This window comes from Jaculus jaculus, chromosome 8, assembly GCF_020740685.1.
Source record: "Jaculus jaculus isolate mJacJac1 chromosome 8, mJacJac1.mat.Y.cur, whole genome shotgun sequence".
NCBI lineage: Eukaryota > Metazoa > Chordata > Mammalia > Rodentia > Dipodidae > Jaculus > Jaculus jaculus.
The window spans coordinates 128631111-128645361 of record NC_059109.1 but is presented as its reverse complement, the minus strand read 5'-3'; the positions used below and the strand labels follow the sequence as shown (position 1 = coordinate 128645361).

The following is a 14251-nucleotide window of genomic DNA, read 5'->3' as shown; positions in this document are numbered from 1 at the left end:
AGAGAGAGAAAGGGTGTGCCAGGGCCTCCAGCCACTATAAACAAACCCCAGACACATGCACCACCTTGTGCATCTGGCTAACGTGGGTCCTGGGGAATCAAACCTGGGTCCTTTGGCTTTGCAGGAAAGCCTCTTAACTGCTAAGCTATCCCTCCAACCCCCACATACAATTTTTTTTTTAAGGGCATTTATGAGCCATGCTTAGTGGTAAATGCCTTTAATCCCAGGCAGAGATAGGAGGATTGCTGTGAGTTTGAGGCCAGCCTAAGACTATATAGTGAGTTCAAGATCAGCCTGAGCTAGAGTGAGAGTGTACCACAAAATAACAACAACAACAAAAAAAAAAACCAAAAAGCATTCATATAATTTTGTGTGTGTATGTGTGCTTGGATTAAAGGCATACACCACCACACCCGGTTTCCTATGATTTTTAATATGTAAAATGTGTAACAAGCAAGTACATAAGAAACTTCCAGTTTCCCTTGTTCCTCCCAGTTTCCCTTCTCAGAGGCTACTATTTAACCCCCATGAGAGTCTTCCTGGGTCTCAGTCTGGAGGTGCCCTCTTTCATCCCTTGGCTTCAAGGATATCCAGCCTGTCCCACCTGCTTTTTCCTATCAGCCCAGGCAGAGGAGTTAGAAGGGGAAGACGGGGAGGAGTCGCTCATTGATATCGCAGAGGAGGCTGACCTGATTCAAGCTGACCGGGTCATTGAGGAAGAAGAAGTGATGAGGCCCCAGCGACGGAAGAAGGACGAGAAAGGGGCAGACAAGGAGTTGGCCAAAATGCTTTTGGCCATGACGCTAGACCAGAATAGCCCTGAGCCTGCAGCTGGACAGGAGCAAGCAACTGAAAAGTGGGAGGTAAATTCACCTCCCCTGCAACCTCCCACTGGATGGAAGGCAGGAGCTCAGACGCTACTAGCAGGTGACATGGGCTTCTGCTGCTGGAAGAGCCCACGTGTCCTAGCCACTCCTGTGCCCGCTTCTGTTACTTCACTCCTTATAATTGGCTAAGGTACCCATTTTGCACCTACCCTGGTAGATAGAGTATGTGGGTGGGCATAAAAATACCGGCTATTCAGAGGGTCCCCGACAAGAACTGGCAATGTTGGTGAGCAGCAGGGAGTGGGCGTGGAGTCATTCCGTTGGGACTCATTTGAGCTGCAGGTCTGTGACTACGCTTGTAGAGGGAGAATGTCAAAGAGTAATGCAGGAGTCCCCCTTTACTCACCCGGAGTGAGGCACTCAGTGTTTATCAAAGGCGGCACCCCTTTGGCTTAGGTGCCAGGGCCCCTGCTGTGGGCTTCAGTAGGGGTGACCTCTGCTCACACACCACCTTGCCTGGTATTGATGTCCACAGATCCAGCGCAGCCGGAGAAAGAAAATGAGAAATAAAATGAAGAATGAACTTCGCAAACTGAACACAATGACTGAAGCCGAGGCCAATGAGATCCAAGATGTCTGGCAGCTGGACCTCAATTCTCGCTGGCAGCTGTATCGGTACAGTGTCCAAGGCTGGCCTGTCTCTGTCATTTTCAAGTGGAATTTCTTTTCCCAGAACGGGTCAAATGGCAGGGCCTCATATAGCTCAACTGGGGGACACACATTTTATCTGAAGAGTAACAACCACTGGGAGGTTTTCATAACAAAAATAGAATAGGCTCACGTCTGCCTTACCTACTCCCTCCTCACCACCTGCACGTCCTGTGTTCTCCCCTTCTCTCCTCACATACGAGTCCTTCCCTCTCTCCTCGTGACCCTGCCCATCTGTGTAATTCCTGCTCTCCTCGTGACTTTCGCTCCCTTCTTTCTGTCCTCATAACTCAGCATAGCTTTTGCTGAGCACCTTGGTTTCTTGGTTTCTGCCTCTGGGTCTCTCACTTTCCTCCTCAGGTGTTTAGGGTTCATCTCACACACTGGCACACTTTTCTCAGAGGACATGGCTTCCTTTCCCTATTCTTGGTTCTCCAGACTGTGGTTGCAGATGTACCAGGCAGACACGCGCCAGAGGATTCTCCAGTATGAGTGCCAGTACCGCACATCAGCTAAGAAAATGGCTGAGCTGAGACTCCAGGAAGACCTGTGTATCCTCAAAGATGCCCAGGTCATAGGAATGACAACCACAGGTAAGAAAGGGTGGGGAGCCGGGCATGGTGGTACACGCTTTTAATCCCAACACTCAGGAGGCAGAGGTAGGAGGATCACGATGAGTTTGAAGCCACCCTGAGACTACAGAGTGAATTTCAGGTCAGCCTGAGCTAGAGTGAGACCCCACCTCAAAAAAACAAAAAAAGAAAAAAGAAAAGAAGTGAGGAAATAATCTGCTACAGCCAATGCCACCTTCAGTGTACAGAGTGGACCCTACCAGGAAACGGGAGCAGCATTAGTAGATTAAAGGAAAACACCATGACAGGCTATTGAAAGCACGGGCCAGAGAGATGGCTTAGCAGTTAAGTGCTTACCCATGAAGCCTAAGGACCCTGGTTCGAGGCTCGATTCCCCAGGACCCACGTTAGCCAGATGCACAAGGGGGCGCACGTGTCTGGAGTTTGTTTGCAGTGGCTGGAGGCCCTGGGACGCCCTTTCTCTCTCTCTGTCTCCCCCTCCCTCTTTCTCTATCTGTAGCTCTCAAGTAAATTTTTTTAAAAAGCTATTGAAAGCAGCCCATATTTTGGGAACGTTTGGTAAAGTTCTCCCACTTGCTGCTGAGCTTAAATCCCACATCAGTGCGGCTCAGAACCACCCAGTGCTTAATCCTGCCACACAGTCACCCCAGCTCTGACCATGAGAACTTAGTTGTCACCAACAAATTTCAGGAAGAGCACAAAAGGGTGGCTCTATGGGTCTTATGCCTTGGCTCAGAGGAGCCCCTCTCTCTCCTTTCCCAACTCCAGGAGCTGCCAAATACCGCCAGATCCTGCAAGAGGTGAGGCCTGTGATTGTCATCGTGGAAGAGGCTGCAGAAGTTCTCGAGGCTCACACTATTGCCACCTTGAGCAAAGCCTGCCAGCACCTCATTCTGATTGGGGACCACCAGCAGGTAAAACAGGACTCCTGGGGGATGGGCTGGTTCTTGGGGAGGGACAGACAGGAAGACCATGGCCTCTGTTCAGCAGTTACAAACATGCTCATCGGTGATGCTGGTGATTGCTTTTCTTCCACCTCTTTACCTCCCGTGTTGTCTCTGCTTCCTTCTCCCTAACCCCACTGCTAAGGGTCAGACCCAGATGCGTACATGCTGGGCAAGCACTCTACCACTGAGCAACTCTTCCAGCCCTGGGTTTTTTGTTTTTTGGTTTTTTTTTTTTTTTGGTTTTACAAGGTAGGGTCTTGCTCTAGCCCAGGCTGATTTGGAATTCACTATGTAGTCTCAGGGTGGCCTTGAACTCACGGCAATCCTCCTACTTTTGCCTCCCCAGTGCTGGGATTAAAGGCGTGCACCACCACGCCAGGCTCCTCCAGCACTTTCCTATATCACATGAGAGAAGGTGTTGCTATATAATTCTATGTAATTCAGGCTGGCCTCATGATTATGATCCTTCTGTCCTGGCCTCCTAAGTGGCTGGGAATACAGACTTGAGCCATCATGCTCAGCTTCACCAGACCTTTGAAATGGACAGTTATAACAGAAGTGCCTTGGTCTTCCTGCTTCCACCCACTAGTCCATCCTCAACACAGGGACTTAAAGTGCATGGGGAGATGCCCTGTGGGTAAGACCACGCACTGAACAAGCATCAAGATCTGACTTTAGTCCCCAGCACCCAAGTAAAAAGCCATGCCTGGAGCCCCAGCGTGACTGGGCACTGGAGCTCCCTAGTCAGTAGAAGCGAGGTGGAAGAGTGATGGAGGAGGGTGCCCAGCTTCCTCCTCCTGCTTTGGCACATGTGTATACACACGTGCACACACACCCAAGAGACAAAAACAAAACAATGAACTGGCCAGGTGTGGTGGGGTACACTTACACTTCTAGCTCTAACCCTAGCCAAGGTCAGACTGAACTGCACAGTGAGACCTATCTCAAACCCAGTAAGTCAGATCACATCACTCACCAGTTTAAAGCCCGCCAATGGATTCTTACTGTACTTAAGATTTTTTAATGAATGTTTATTTGCAAGCAGAAAGAGAGAATGAGTGTTGGTATGCCAGGGCCTCTTATCGCTGTAAATGAACTCCAGATGCATGTTCCACTTGTGCATCTGACTTTACATGGGTACTGGAGAATCGAACCTGGGCCAGCAGGCTTTGCAAGCAAGGTGTCTCTCCCTAGGCGTTACATTATTATCAGTAATCAAGTTGTATTTTTTTTGTTGTTTGTTTTTTGAGGTAGGGTCTCACTCTAGCCCAGGGTAACCTGGAATCTACTATGTAGTCTTAGGGTGGCCTCGAACTCACAATGATCCTCCTACCTCTGCCTCCTGAGTACTGGGATTAAAGGCGTGCGCCACCATACCCAGCCAGTAATCAACCTTTTGACTTTGTGAGACAGGGTCTCATGTAGCCCACGCATGTTCATGAACTCATGATCCTCCTGCCCAACCACCCGTGTGCTGGGATTACAGGCCTGAGCCACCACACCTGACCTAAATCAGGCTCCCTAAAGTGGTGTGCAGCCAGAGCTTCATAGCATGACCCCGCTCTCAAAACAAAGCTAAAGTGGCCCACAAAGGCCAGTAAGACTGGGTGTTGGCTGTTTCCTCTGACCTCCTTCTTTGGCTCAGTGTCCCCACGCCAGCCCTCCTGCTCCTTGTCATGGCTTTCTTTTCAGATGGTTGATGACTGGCAGCCTCCTCCACTGCTGCTGCCACACCAGTGTCAGTGCTCAGGCCTAGCTAAAGGCTCCCTGTCACATCATCCTTGGTGTTTCCTAGTCCTTGTCACTGTTAACCCTGAACTGTCAACATCTAGATTAGTGCTTAGCACATAGTCATGCAGGAGTTTTGGATTCAGGAGGAGTCTCCCAGGATTTATGAACCCCAAGTCTTGGGTTCTATCCTACCTTTAACAAAGAATTGATAAAGACTGACTCAAGAAGAATAAATTATGAATTACTAAATTTATTTAGGGAGAAATCACAAATTGTGTGGCTTAGGAAACACACTCTCATGTGGAAATACTGCATTGTTTTTAAGGTTCATCTAAGAGAAATTGAGGTTTTGGGGGAAAAGCTGGAGTAGAGCTGTAAGCATATGGACTTAAGAGACACTGAGGCTATTAAAGAGAGATTGGGTAAAGCTGCAAGCACATGGACTTAAGACCCTGAGGCTGTTGAAGAGAGATGGGTAGAGCTGCTGGCATGTGGAAAGTAGAATCTAGGTGCTTGTGAAGGGAAACTTGGGAAGAACCTGTATGGCATCATCGGTCATGTGTTTTTAGAGAAGTTAAGAGAACAAATGGTGAGGCTCGAGGAAAAAGGAGAGCGCAGACGTCAAAGTAGAGACCAGGAGATTCAGAGGAGAAATGAGTAACGAAGAGAGTGACACTCGTGGTTATGCCAAGTATAAAGAAATTACTCGGGTAGCAAGGCTAGCATTGATGAGCGTGCCCACGAGGTAGTTCCAGAGCAAAGAAAAGCACACACATGGTAGGTTCAGAAACCAGGTAATCAGAGAAAGAAGTTACCCCAAACTATAAAGCAGAGACAAGCAGAAAAGCCATCCAAACCAAGAAACAGTTTCTTGCTCTTTTCCCCCAACCCTTCCTGGCTAAGTGAGCCAGAGCTGGACTCATGCATGTCGTTGCGGCCTGAAATGGAGAGAGGTAGGCAGGACAGGACGAGCAGAGCTGGGCTGGGCTGAGTGGAGCAGGGTGGAGGCCGCCACAGCAAGACAGCACCATTTGTAGGCAAGGGGAAGGCCCAGTTGGTTCGTAGAGGAGGATGGATACAAGAGCCAGCCCATTTGGGCCGTCTATACAAGTAGTGCTCTAGACTGGTGGAGGGTGGGTGCTGTGGATCAGTCGTGATCAAACAGGAATCCCATTTCTGTCAAGAGTTCCATTCTGGTTTTCTCTGTGGGCCTCAATCTCTAAGTTAAACTACCTTAAAAATAAAAATAAAAAACACCTTGCGTTGGCAGGCATCCCAACACTGGAGGCAGAGGTAGAAGGGTCCCTGTGAGTTCCGAGGCCACCCTGAGACTCCATAGTGAATTCCAGGTCGGCCTGGGCTGAAGTGAGACCCTACCTGGGAGAGGGGGGACAAAAACTAACTTTCTCCTATCCTCCTCCAATGGGTACCTGAAAAATACTTGTTGGCTGGATGGCTAGATAAAAAAAAAACCATGTTTTCAATCAAGAATCTTCAGCTTGGGCTGGAGAGATGGCTTAGCGGTTAAGCGCTTGCCTGTGAAGCCTAAGGACCCCGGTTCGAGGCTCGGTTCCCCAGGTCCCACGTTAGCCAGATGCACAAGGGGGCGCACGCGTCTGGAGTTCGTTTGCAGAGGCTGGAAGCCCTGGCATGCCCATTCTCTCTCTCCCTCTATTTGTCTTTCTCCCTGTGTCTGTCACTCTCAAATAAATAAATAAAAAATGAACAACAACAACAAAAAAATTTAAAAAAGCACTGAGGCTTTTTTAAAAGAAAAAAAAAAAAAGAATCTTCAGCTTTATTTCTCTTTTCAGCTACGCCCCAGTGCCAATGTGTATGATTTGGCTAAGAACTTCAACCTTGAGGTGTCCCTTTTTGAACGGCTGGTGAAAGTAAATATTCCATTTGTCCGTCTGAATTACCAGGTAAGAAGCTGGTTCTCTTATTACCAAATACCTAGGAGGTTTCTAAGGGGCCTGCCAACTACCAGCAAGAAAGGTGTCATTAAAAACCTGCCTTATGGGCTGGAGGGAAGGCTTAGCAGTTAAGGTGTTTGCCTGCAAAGCCAGAGGATCCCGATTTGACTCTCCAGGAACCAGATGCACAAGGGTGTGCATGTATCTGGTGTTCGTTTACAGTTGCTGAAGGTCCTGGGGTGCCCATTCTCCCCCTCCACCTCTTTCTCTCTCTCAAATAAATAAAAAATAAATTGGGGGGAAAAAAATCCCTGCCTTAAAAAAGCCGGGCGTGGTGGCGCACGCCTTTAATCCCAGCACTCAGGAGGCAGAGGTAGGAGGATTGCTATGAGTTCAAGGCCACCCTGAGATGACAGAGTTAATTCCAGGTCAGCCTGGACCAGAGTGAGACCCTACCTCGAAAAACCAAAAAAAAAAAAAAAAAAAAATCCCTGCCTTATGGGCTAGAGAGATGGCTTAGCGGTTAAGCGCTTGCCTGTGAAGTCTAACGACCCCGGTTCGAGGCTTGATTTCCCAGGACTCAGGTAACCAGGACCAGATGCACAAGGTGGTGCATACGCCTGGAGTTTGTTTGCACTGGCTGGAGGCCCTGGTGCACCCATTCTGTCTGTATGTCACTCTAAAATAAATAAAGGGCTGGAGAGATGGCTTATCAGTTAAGTGCTTGCCTGTGAAGCCTAAGGACCCTGGTTCAAGGCTCGGTTTCCCAGGACCCACGTTAGACAGATGCACAAGGGGGCGCATGCATCTGGAGTTCATTTGCAGTGGCTGGAAGCCCTGGTGCGCCCATTCTCAATCTCTCTTTCTGTCTCTTTTTCTCTCTCTCTCTGTCACTCTCAAATAAATTAATAAAAAATGAACAAAAAAATTTAAAAAAATAAATAAAAATAAACAAAAATAAAAGTAAAAAATAAAACCCTGCCTTATCAACCTTTAATCCCAAGCTAAGAGAGGAGGATCACTGTTAGTTCCAGGTCAATGTGGCAAGAGTGAGACCCTACCTTGAAAAAACCCTGCCTTCGATCTGGGTGTGGCAGTGCATGCCTTTAATCCCAGCATTTGGGAGGCTGAGGTAGTAGGGTTGTTGTGAGTTCAAGGATACCCTGAGACTACAGATTGAATTCTAGGCCAGTCTGGGCTAGAGAAAGACCCTACCTTGAAAAACCAGAAAGGGCTGGAGAGATGGCTTAGTGGTTAAGGTGTTTGCCTGCAAAGCCAAAGGACCTCGGTTTGATTCCCCAGGACCCATGTAAGCCAGATGCACAAGGTAGTGCACATAGTTCATTTACAGTGGCTGGAGGCCCTGGTGTGCTACTCTCTCCTCTCTCTCTCAAATAAAATAAAAATATTGGGAAAAAATATATATATATATAAGAAAAGCTGGGGGAAAAAGAAAACCTGCCTTGGGCTGAAGCGATGGCTCAGCATTTAAGGCACTTGCCTGCAAAGCCTAATGACCCTAGTTCGAGTCCCCAGTACCCACATAAAGGCAGATGCACAAAGTGGTGCATGGATCTGGAGTTTGTTTGCAACAGCTAGAGGTCCTGGCATGCCCATTCTCATTCTCTCTCTCTTTGCTTGCAAATAAATAAGTAAAAATATTCTTTTTTTTTTTAATTTTAATTTTTATTTATTTATTTATTTGAGAGCGACAGACACAGAGAGAAAGACAGATAGAGGGAGAGAGAGAGAATGGGCGCGCCAGGGCTTCCAGCCTCTGCAAACGAACTCCAGACGCGTGCGCCCCATTGTGCATCTGGCTAACGTGGGACCTGGGGAACCGAGCCTCGAACCGGGGTCCTTAGGCTTCACAGGCAAGCGCTTAACTGCTAAGCCATCTCTCCAGCCCAAAATATTCTTTTAAAAAAGAAAAAGCCAGGTGTGGTGGCACACACCTAATTTAATCTCAGCACTTGGGAGGCAGAGGTAGGAGAGTCAGCTGGAATTCCAGGTCACCCTGAGCTAGAGTGAGACCCTACCTCGGAAAAAAATAAAAAGAAGAAAGAAAAAAAGAAAAAGCTGGGCTGGAGGGATGGCTTAATGGTTAAGGCACTAGCTTACAAACCTAAGGGACTCAGGTTCGATTCCACAGGACCCATGTAAGCCAGATTCACAAGGTAGCCCATGCTTCTGGAGTTTGTTTGCAGCAGCTGAAGGCTATGACACTCCCATTCTCTGACTCTTTCTCTGTCTCTCTCAAATATAAATATAATATATTATAATATAAAAAGAAAGAAATGGGCGGGCCAGGCGTGGTAGTGCTCACTTTTGGTCCCAGCACTCGGGAGGCTAAGGTAGGAGGATCGCCATGAGTTCGAGGCCACCCTGAGACTCCACATCAGCCTAGACTAGAGCAAAACCTAAAAGAAAAAGAAAAACAACAAAAAAAGAACCTACCTTAGTACTGAAAGGGCCCTGTAGTTATTTTGCTTTGAAGTACCCAAGATGACCCTGTGTGGGCCTGTGGAAGGATGAAGGAGCTGTTTATGCATCTGTTATCGTAAATGGTACTTCTCCAGGTGTTCATCCTTTTAATCTTGCGGGTCTGTGAGCGCAGGTGTAGGTGCCGCAGCTCACGCGTGGAGGTCGGAGGACAGTCTCAGGTGCGAGTCCTGCCTTCGCCCTGTCTGAGACAGGAGCACTGCTTGCTGCTGTGTTCGCCAGGCAGGTTGGCGGCCGGCAGGCTTCCAAGGAGCCTCCCGTGCGCTTCCGTCCATCCCACCATGGGTGCAGTAGTCACAGGTGCCAACCCTGTTGCGTCCAGCTGCACGTGGGTTCTGGGGCTCCAGGTTCAGGTCCTCACACTTGCACAGCAAGCTCTACTCAGCCATCTACTCAGCCCCCGGCAACAAGGCCTTTGGAGGAATTCTCCTCTTGCCCTTTACTGCTAACAGTGCCTGTTGTTTCAGCATCGCATGCGCCCTGAAATTGCACGTCTCTTGACACCCCACATATACCAGGACCTGGAGAATCATCCCTCTGTTCTCAAGTACGAGAAGATTAAGGTGAGTCCTTCCTGCTGCCCTGTCTCTCTCTTCGCCCCTTCATAACTGAGGACCTTCAGCAGTTGAATGGTAAGGTCTTCCCTGCAGGGAGAATTGGGGCTTCTGCCCCACCCACCACAGTTCAGAGGTATGGGTGAGGAGTGGCCCAGCAGAGGCCTTGGCACTTTAGCTGAGTGGGTGAGGAGTGGTCCAGTGGAGGACTGGGCACCTTAACTGCTCCATCATCAAATCTGCTGGCCTTGAATTCAGCGATTTTCCTACCTCAGCTTCCCAAGTGCTGGGATTAAAAACATGTCACACCCAGCTGTATCTTATTTATTTATTTATATTTTATTTTTTTGATTTTTCAAGGTAGGCTCTTGCTCTGGTCCAGGCTGACCTGGAACTCCCTATGCAGTCTCAGGGTGGCCTTGATCTTGCAGCGATCCACCTACCTCTGCCTCCTGAGTGCTGGGATTAAAGGCATGTGCCACCACGCCCAGCTATTTTATTTATTTTTAAGCAGGGTCTCACTGTAGCCTACGCTGGCCTTTAACTCACAGTGATCCTACTTCAGTCTCCCAAATGCCAGGGTTAAAGGTGTATGGCACCATACCAAGCTTGAAGAAAAAAAAAAACAACTTTTTTTTTTTTTTTTTTTGGTTTTTTTGAGGTAAGGGTCTTCCTCTAGTCCAGGCTGGCCTGGAATTCACTATGTAATCTCAGGGTGGCCTCGAACTCATGGCGATCCTCCTACCTTAGCCTCCCGAGTGCTGGGACTGAAAAGGTGTCCGCCACCATGCCCTGCTTTCTGGCTAATATTTTTTAAAATAATTAGGCAAGCATTCTTTGACTATTTTATAATTTGCTATGGCCCTGAGACAAGGAACTAACTTTAGAATGAGATTGTGCAACGGAGAGCCCCAAAGCCTGCCAGCATCTCTCTGTGGAGCAGGACGAGAAAACAAGTGTCAAAGCTCAGCGGCAAACACTCGCATGGCTTGTGTGAGCTCCTGGGTTCATTCTCCAGCATTGGAAAATCAAGGACAAGGGCCACAAGGAGACTTCTAATGTGTTCCTTACTGTCTTGCTTCCAGGGGGTCTCTTCCAACCTTTTCTTTGTGGAGCATAGCTTTCCTGAGCAGGAGATCCAAGAAGGCAGAAGCCATCAGAACTGGCATGAGGCTCACTTTTTGGTGGAGCTGTGCAAGTACTTCCTGTGCCAGGAGTACCTGCCCTCCCAGATCACCATTCTCACCACCTACACTGGGCAGCTCTTCTGCCTGCGCAAACTCATGCCTGCCAAGACGTTCGCTGGCATCAAGGTCCATGTCGTGGACAAGTACCAAGGGGAAGAAAATGACATTATCCTCCTCTCGTTGGTGCGGAGCAACCAGGAGGGCAAGATGGGCTTCCTCCAAATACCCAACCGCATCTGTGTGGCCTTGTCCCGAGCCAAAAAGGGGATGTACTGCATTGGCAACATGCAGATGCTGGCCAGGGAGCCCTTGTGGAGCAAGATCATGCACACCCTGCGGGAGAACGAGCAGCTAGGCCCATCGCTGCGCCTGTGCTGCCAGAACCACCCCGACACCCACACCTCGGTGTCCACAGCTTCAGACTTCCAAAAAGTGCCCGAAGGAGGCTGCAGTCTGCCCTGTGAATTCCGACTGGGCTGTGGACACGTCTGCACCCGTGCCTGCCACCCCTATGACTCCTCACACAAGGAGTTCCAGTGCATGAAGCCATGCCAGAAGGTCATCTGCCAGGACGGGCACCGGTGCCCACTAGTTTGCTTCCAGGAGTGCCAGCCTTGTCAGGTAAAGGTGCCCAAAACTATTCTCCTGTGTGGCCACAAACAGATGGTTCCTTGTTCAAAGCCAGAGTCAGAGTTCTGCTGCCAGGAGCCTTGCCCCAAGGTGTTGAGATGTGGCCATAGATGCAGCAATCCATGTGGTGATTTCTGTGTGCGTTTGTGCTCAGAAAAGGTCACCGTGAAACTCAAATGTGGACATAGCCAGCAGGTGAAATGTTGTAATGTGGAAGACATCAAATATGGCCTGCCAGTCAAGTGTACCACCAAGTGTGATGCCATCTTGGAATGTGGTCACCCTTGCCCGGGCTCCTGCCATAGCTGCTTTGAAGGGCGCTTTCATGAGCGGTGTCAGCAGCCCTGCAAGTGCCTGCTCATCTGCGCACACAAGTGCCAGGAGCCATGCACTGGTGAGTGCCCGCCCTGCCAGCGAATGTGCCAGAACCGCTGTGTGCACAGCCAGTGCAAGAAGAAATGTGGGCAGCCGTGCAGCCCCTGTGTGGAGCCCTGTGTCTGGCGCTGCCAGCACTACCAGTGCACCAGACTCTGCTCTGAGCCCTGCAACCGACCCGCATGCTACGTGCCTTGTACTAAGCTGCTGGGCTGCGGCCACCCTTGCATTGGTCTGTGTGGGGAGCCCTGCCCCAGGAAGTGCCGTGTGTGCCATCAAGACGAGGTCACCCAGATCTTCTTTGGCTCCGAGGATGAGCCCGATGCCCGCTTCGTGCAGCTGGAGGACTGCAGCCACATCTTTGAGGTACAAGCCTTGGACCGCTACATGAACGATCAGGACGACAAAGTCGCCATCAGGCTGAAGGTCTGTCCTGTCTGTCAAGTGCCCATCCGCAAGAACCTGAGGTACGGGACCATCATCAAACGGCGGCTGGAAGAAATAGAAGTCGTCAAGAGCAGGATCCAGGGCTGTGCTGAGGAACTGGCAGCCAGCCAGGAGCAACTTAAGGCTCTGCTGGAGAGTAAGCATGTCTTCCAGGAGCAGCTAAGTGTCAACTTCCAGATGCTGAGTGAGAAGCTGGCCCAGAAAAACCTGTCAGTGAAGGACCTGGGCCTTGTTGAGAACTGCATCCACTTCTATGACCACTTGGCCAACTTGTACGAATCCCTGAAAAAGGTGCATGTCTCAGAGCAGGAAAGAGTGCGCGCTCGGCTAGAGCAGGTCTACAAGTGGCTGGCCAAGAAGCGCCTGAGCTTCTCCAGCCAGGAACGGAGTGACCTCCAGCAGGAAATCCAGAGGCTCACGTACCTGGTGAACCTTCTGACCCGTTGCAGGATGGCGGAGGGGAAGGTTAGAGGGGGTGTAGCCGAAGAGGTCTCTAGCATCCGGGATATTCTTGAGGGAACGTGTAAATTCACCCAGGAAGATGAACAACTTGTGCAGAAAAAGTTGGATGCTCTGAAAACCACCCTTCCCTGCTCTGGCCTGGGCATCTCCGAGGAAGAGCGAGTACAGATTGTCAATGCCTTGGGTCTTAGTCGTGGCCACTGGTTCAAGTGCCCCAATGGCCACATCTATGTGATTAGTGAATGTGGGGGAGCTATGGAGAGGGCCACTTGTCCCGACTGTCAGGAGGTGATCGGTGGGGAGAATCACACTCTGGAGAGCAGCAACCAGCTTGCTTCTGAGATGGACGGAGCCCAGCACCCTGCCTGGTCCGATACAGCCAACAACCTGATGAACTTTGAGGAGCTCCGGAGGATGATCTAGAAAGATGGCACACCACTGCCTTTAACCTCGGCCCACATTGCTGGGGACGTTCCTTGTGGAGGAACTGGTTTATTAGTGCCCTTTAGTCTTTGCACCTGCTCAAGGATCCACTTTTAGGGTTTGCCCACACTTGATTCTAAGTTTACCCCTGCGCTAGAGTAAGCACTTTACCTCCAAAGCTGCGATCAGATTCTAGGATCTTGCCTCCTCTCTTGTGGCAAGCTCATGGCTCGTTCCCTGGAGCGTCTGGACACTCCCCACCCCACCCCCCCCCACTACCACCTAGGGGAACCTGGATCTGGGTTTGGTCAGTTGCTTCTGCAGCGCTCCCAGGGCAGTCTGAGCTCAGGAAGCTGGCTGGTTCTTATCTCCAGGCTTCCTCTTGCCAACTAGCTTTTGTTGTAACAAACAGTGGTCCAGAAATGTTGTAGGAAGTGCTCTTCCTTCCTTCTTGCCCTTCCTCCATTCCTTCCTTCCTAGGAGCACAAAAACCCCTACCACCCTCCCCCTCAGGCCTCTGCCTCCAGGAGACGGAGGTATGTGACACACTTCAACTCACCCTAACCCAGTCACAGTCACTGGAGTAGGAAAAGCATACTGTCCACACAGGGGCTTCCGCAGCGGGCCCTGCTCAGTGACCCCTGTACCTGTTCCTGGGACTTGCACTGGGACGATGGGAAAGGCTGACACAGCACCGTGCTGCCACGTTCAGTGCAAGCAGCAAACGGTCAGCCTGCCTGGGCAGGGTCAGCATGCCAGCAGCTCCCGTGGGCCCCAGCCCCACCCTGCCACCTGCAGCCCGTGTCCAGTGTTCCTTAGAGCAGACTTAGCATCTCAGGTCCTTTCTAATGTTGGCCAGAAAAGCCCCTTTCCTATGTATGCATTTCCTGTTTTGTCTTTACTATGCACTTTTAGCCTTTAAAGCCAGTTAATAAAATCAACAAGGGAG

At 50.0% G+C, this 14251-nt stretch overlaps 1 protein-coding gene across 1 annotated transcript in view; it reads left to right on the top strand.

The window, feature by feature from the left end:
- Window positions 1-14251, top strand: part of Znfx1 (zinc finger NFX1-type containing 1) — a 38022-nt gene extending 23771 nt beyond the window's left edge. Inside the window, exons 8-14 of the mRNA XM_004663876.2 lie at window positions 622-863; window positions 1363-1502; window positions 1974-2128; window positions 2897-3042; window positions 6621-6731; window positions 9692-9787; window positions 10864-14251. Of these exons, the coding sequence (XP_004663933.2) occupies window positions 622-863; window positions 1363-1502; window positions 1974-2128; window positions 2897-3042; window positions 6621-6731; window positions 9692-9787; window positions 10864-13302 (3329 nt within the window). The 3' untranslated portion in view covers window positions 13303-14251. The remainder of the gene's footprint in view (window positions 1-621; window positions 864-1362; window positions 1503-1973; window positions 2129-2896; window positions 3043-6620; window positions 6732-9691; window positions 9788-10863) is intronic.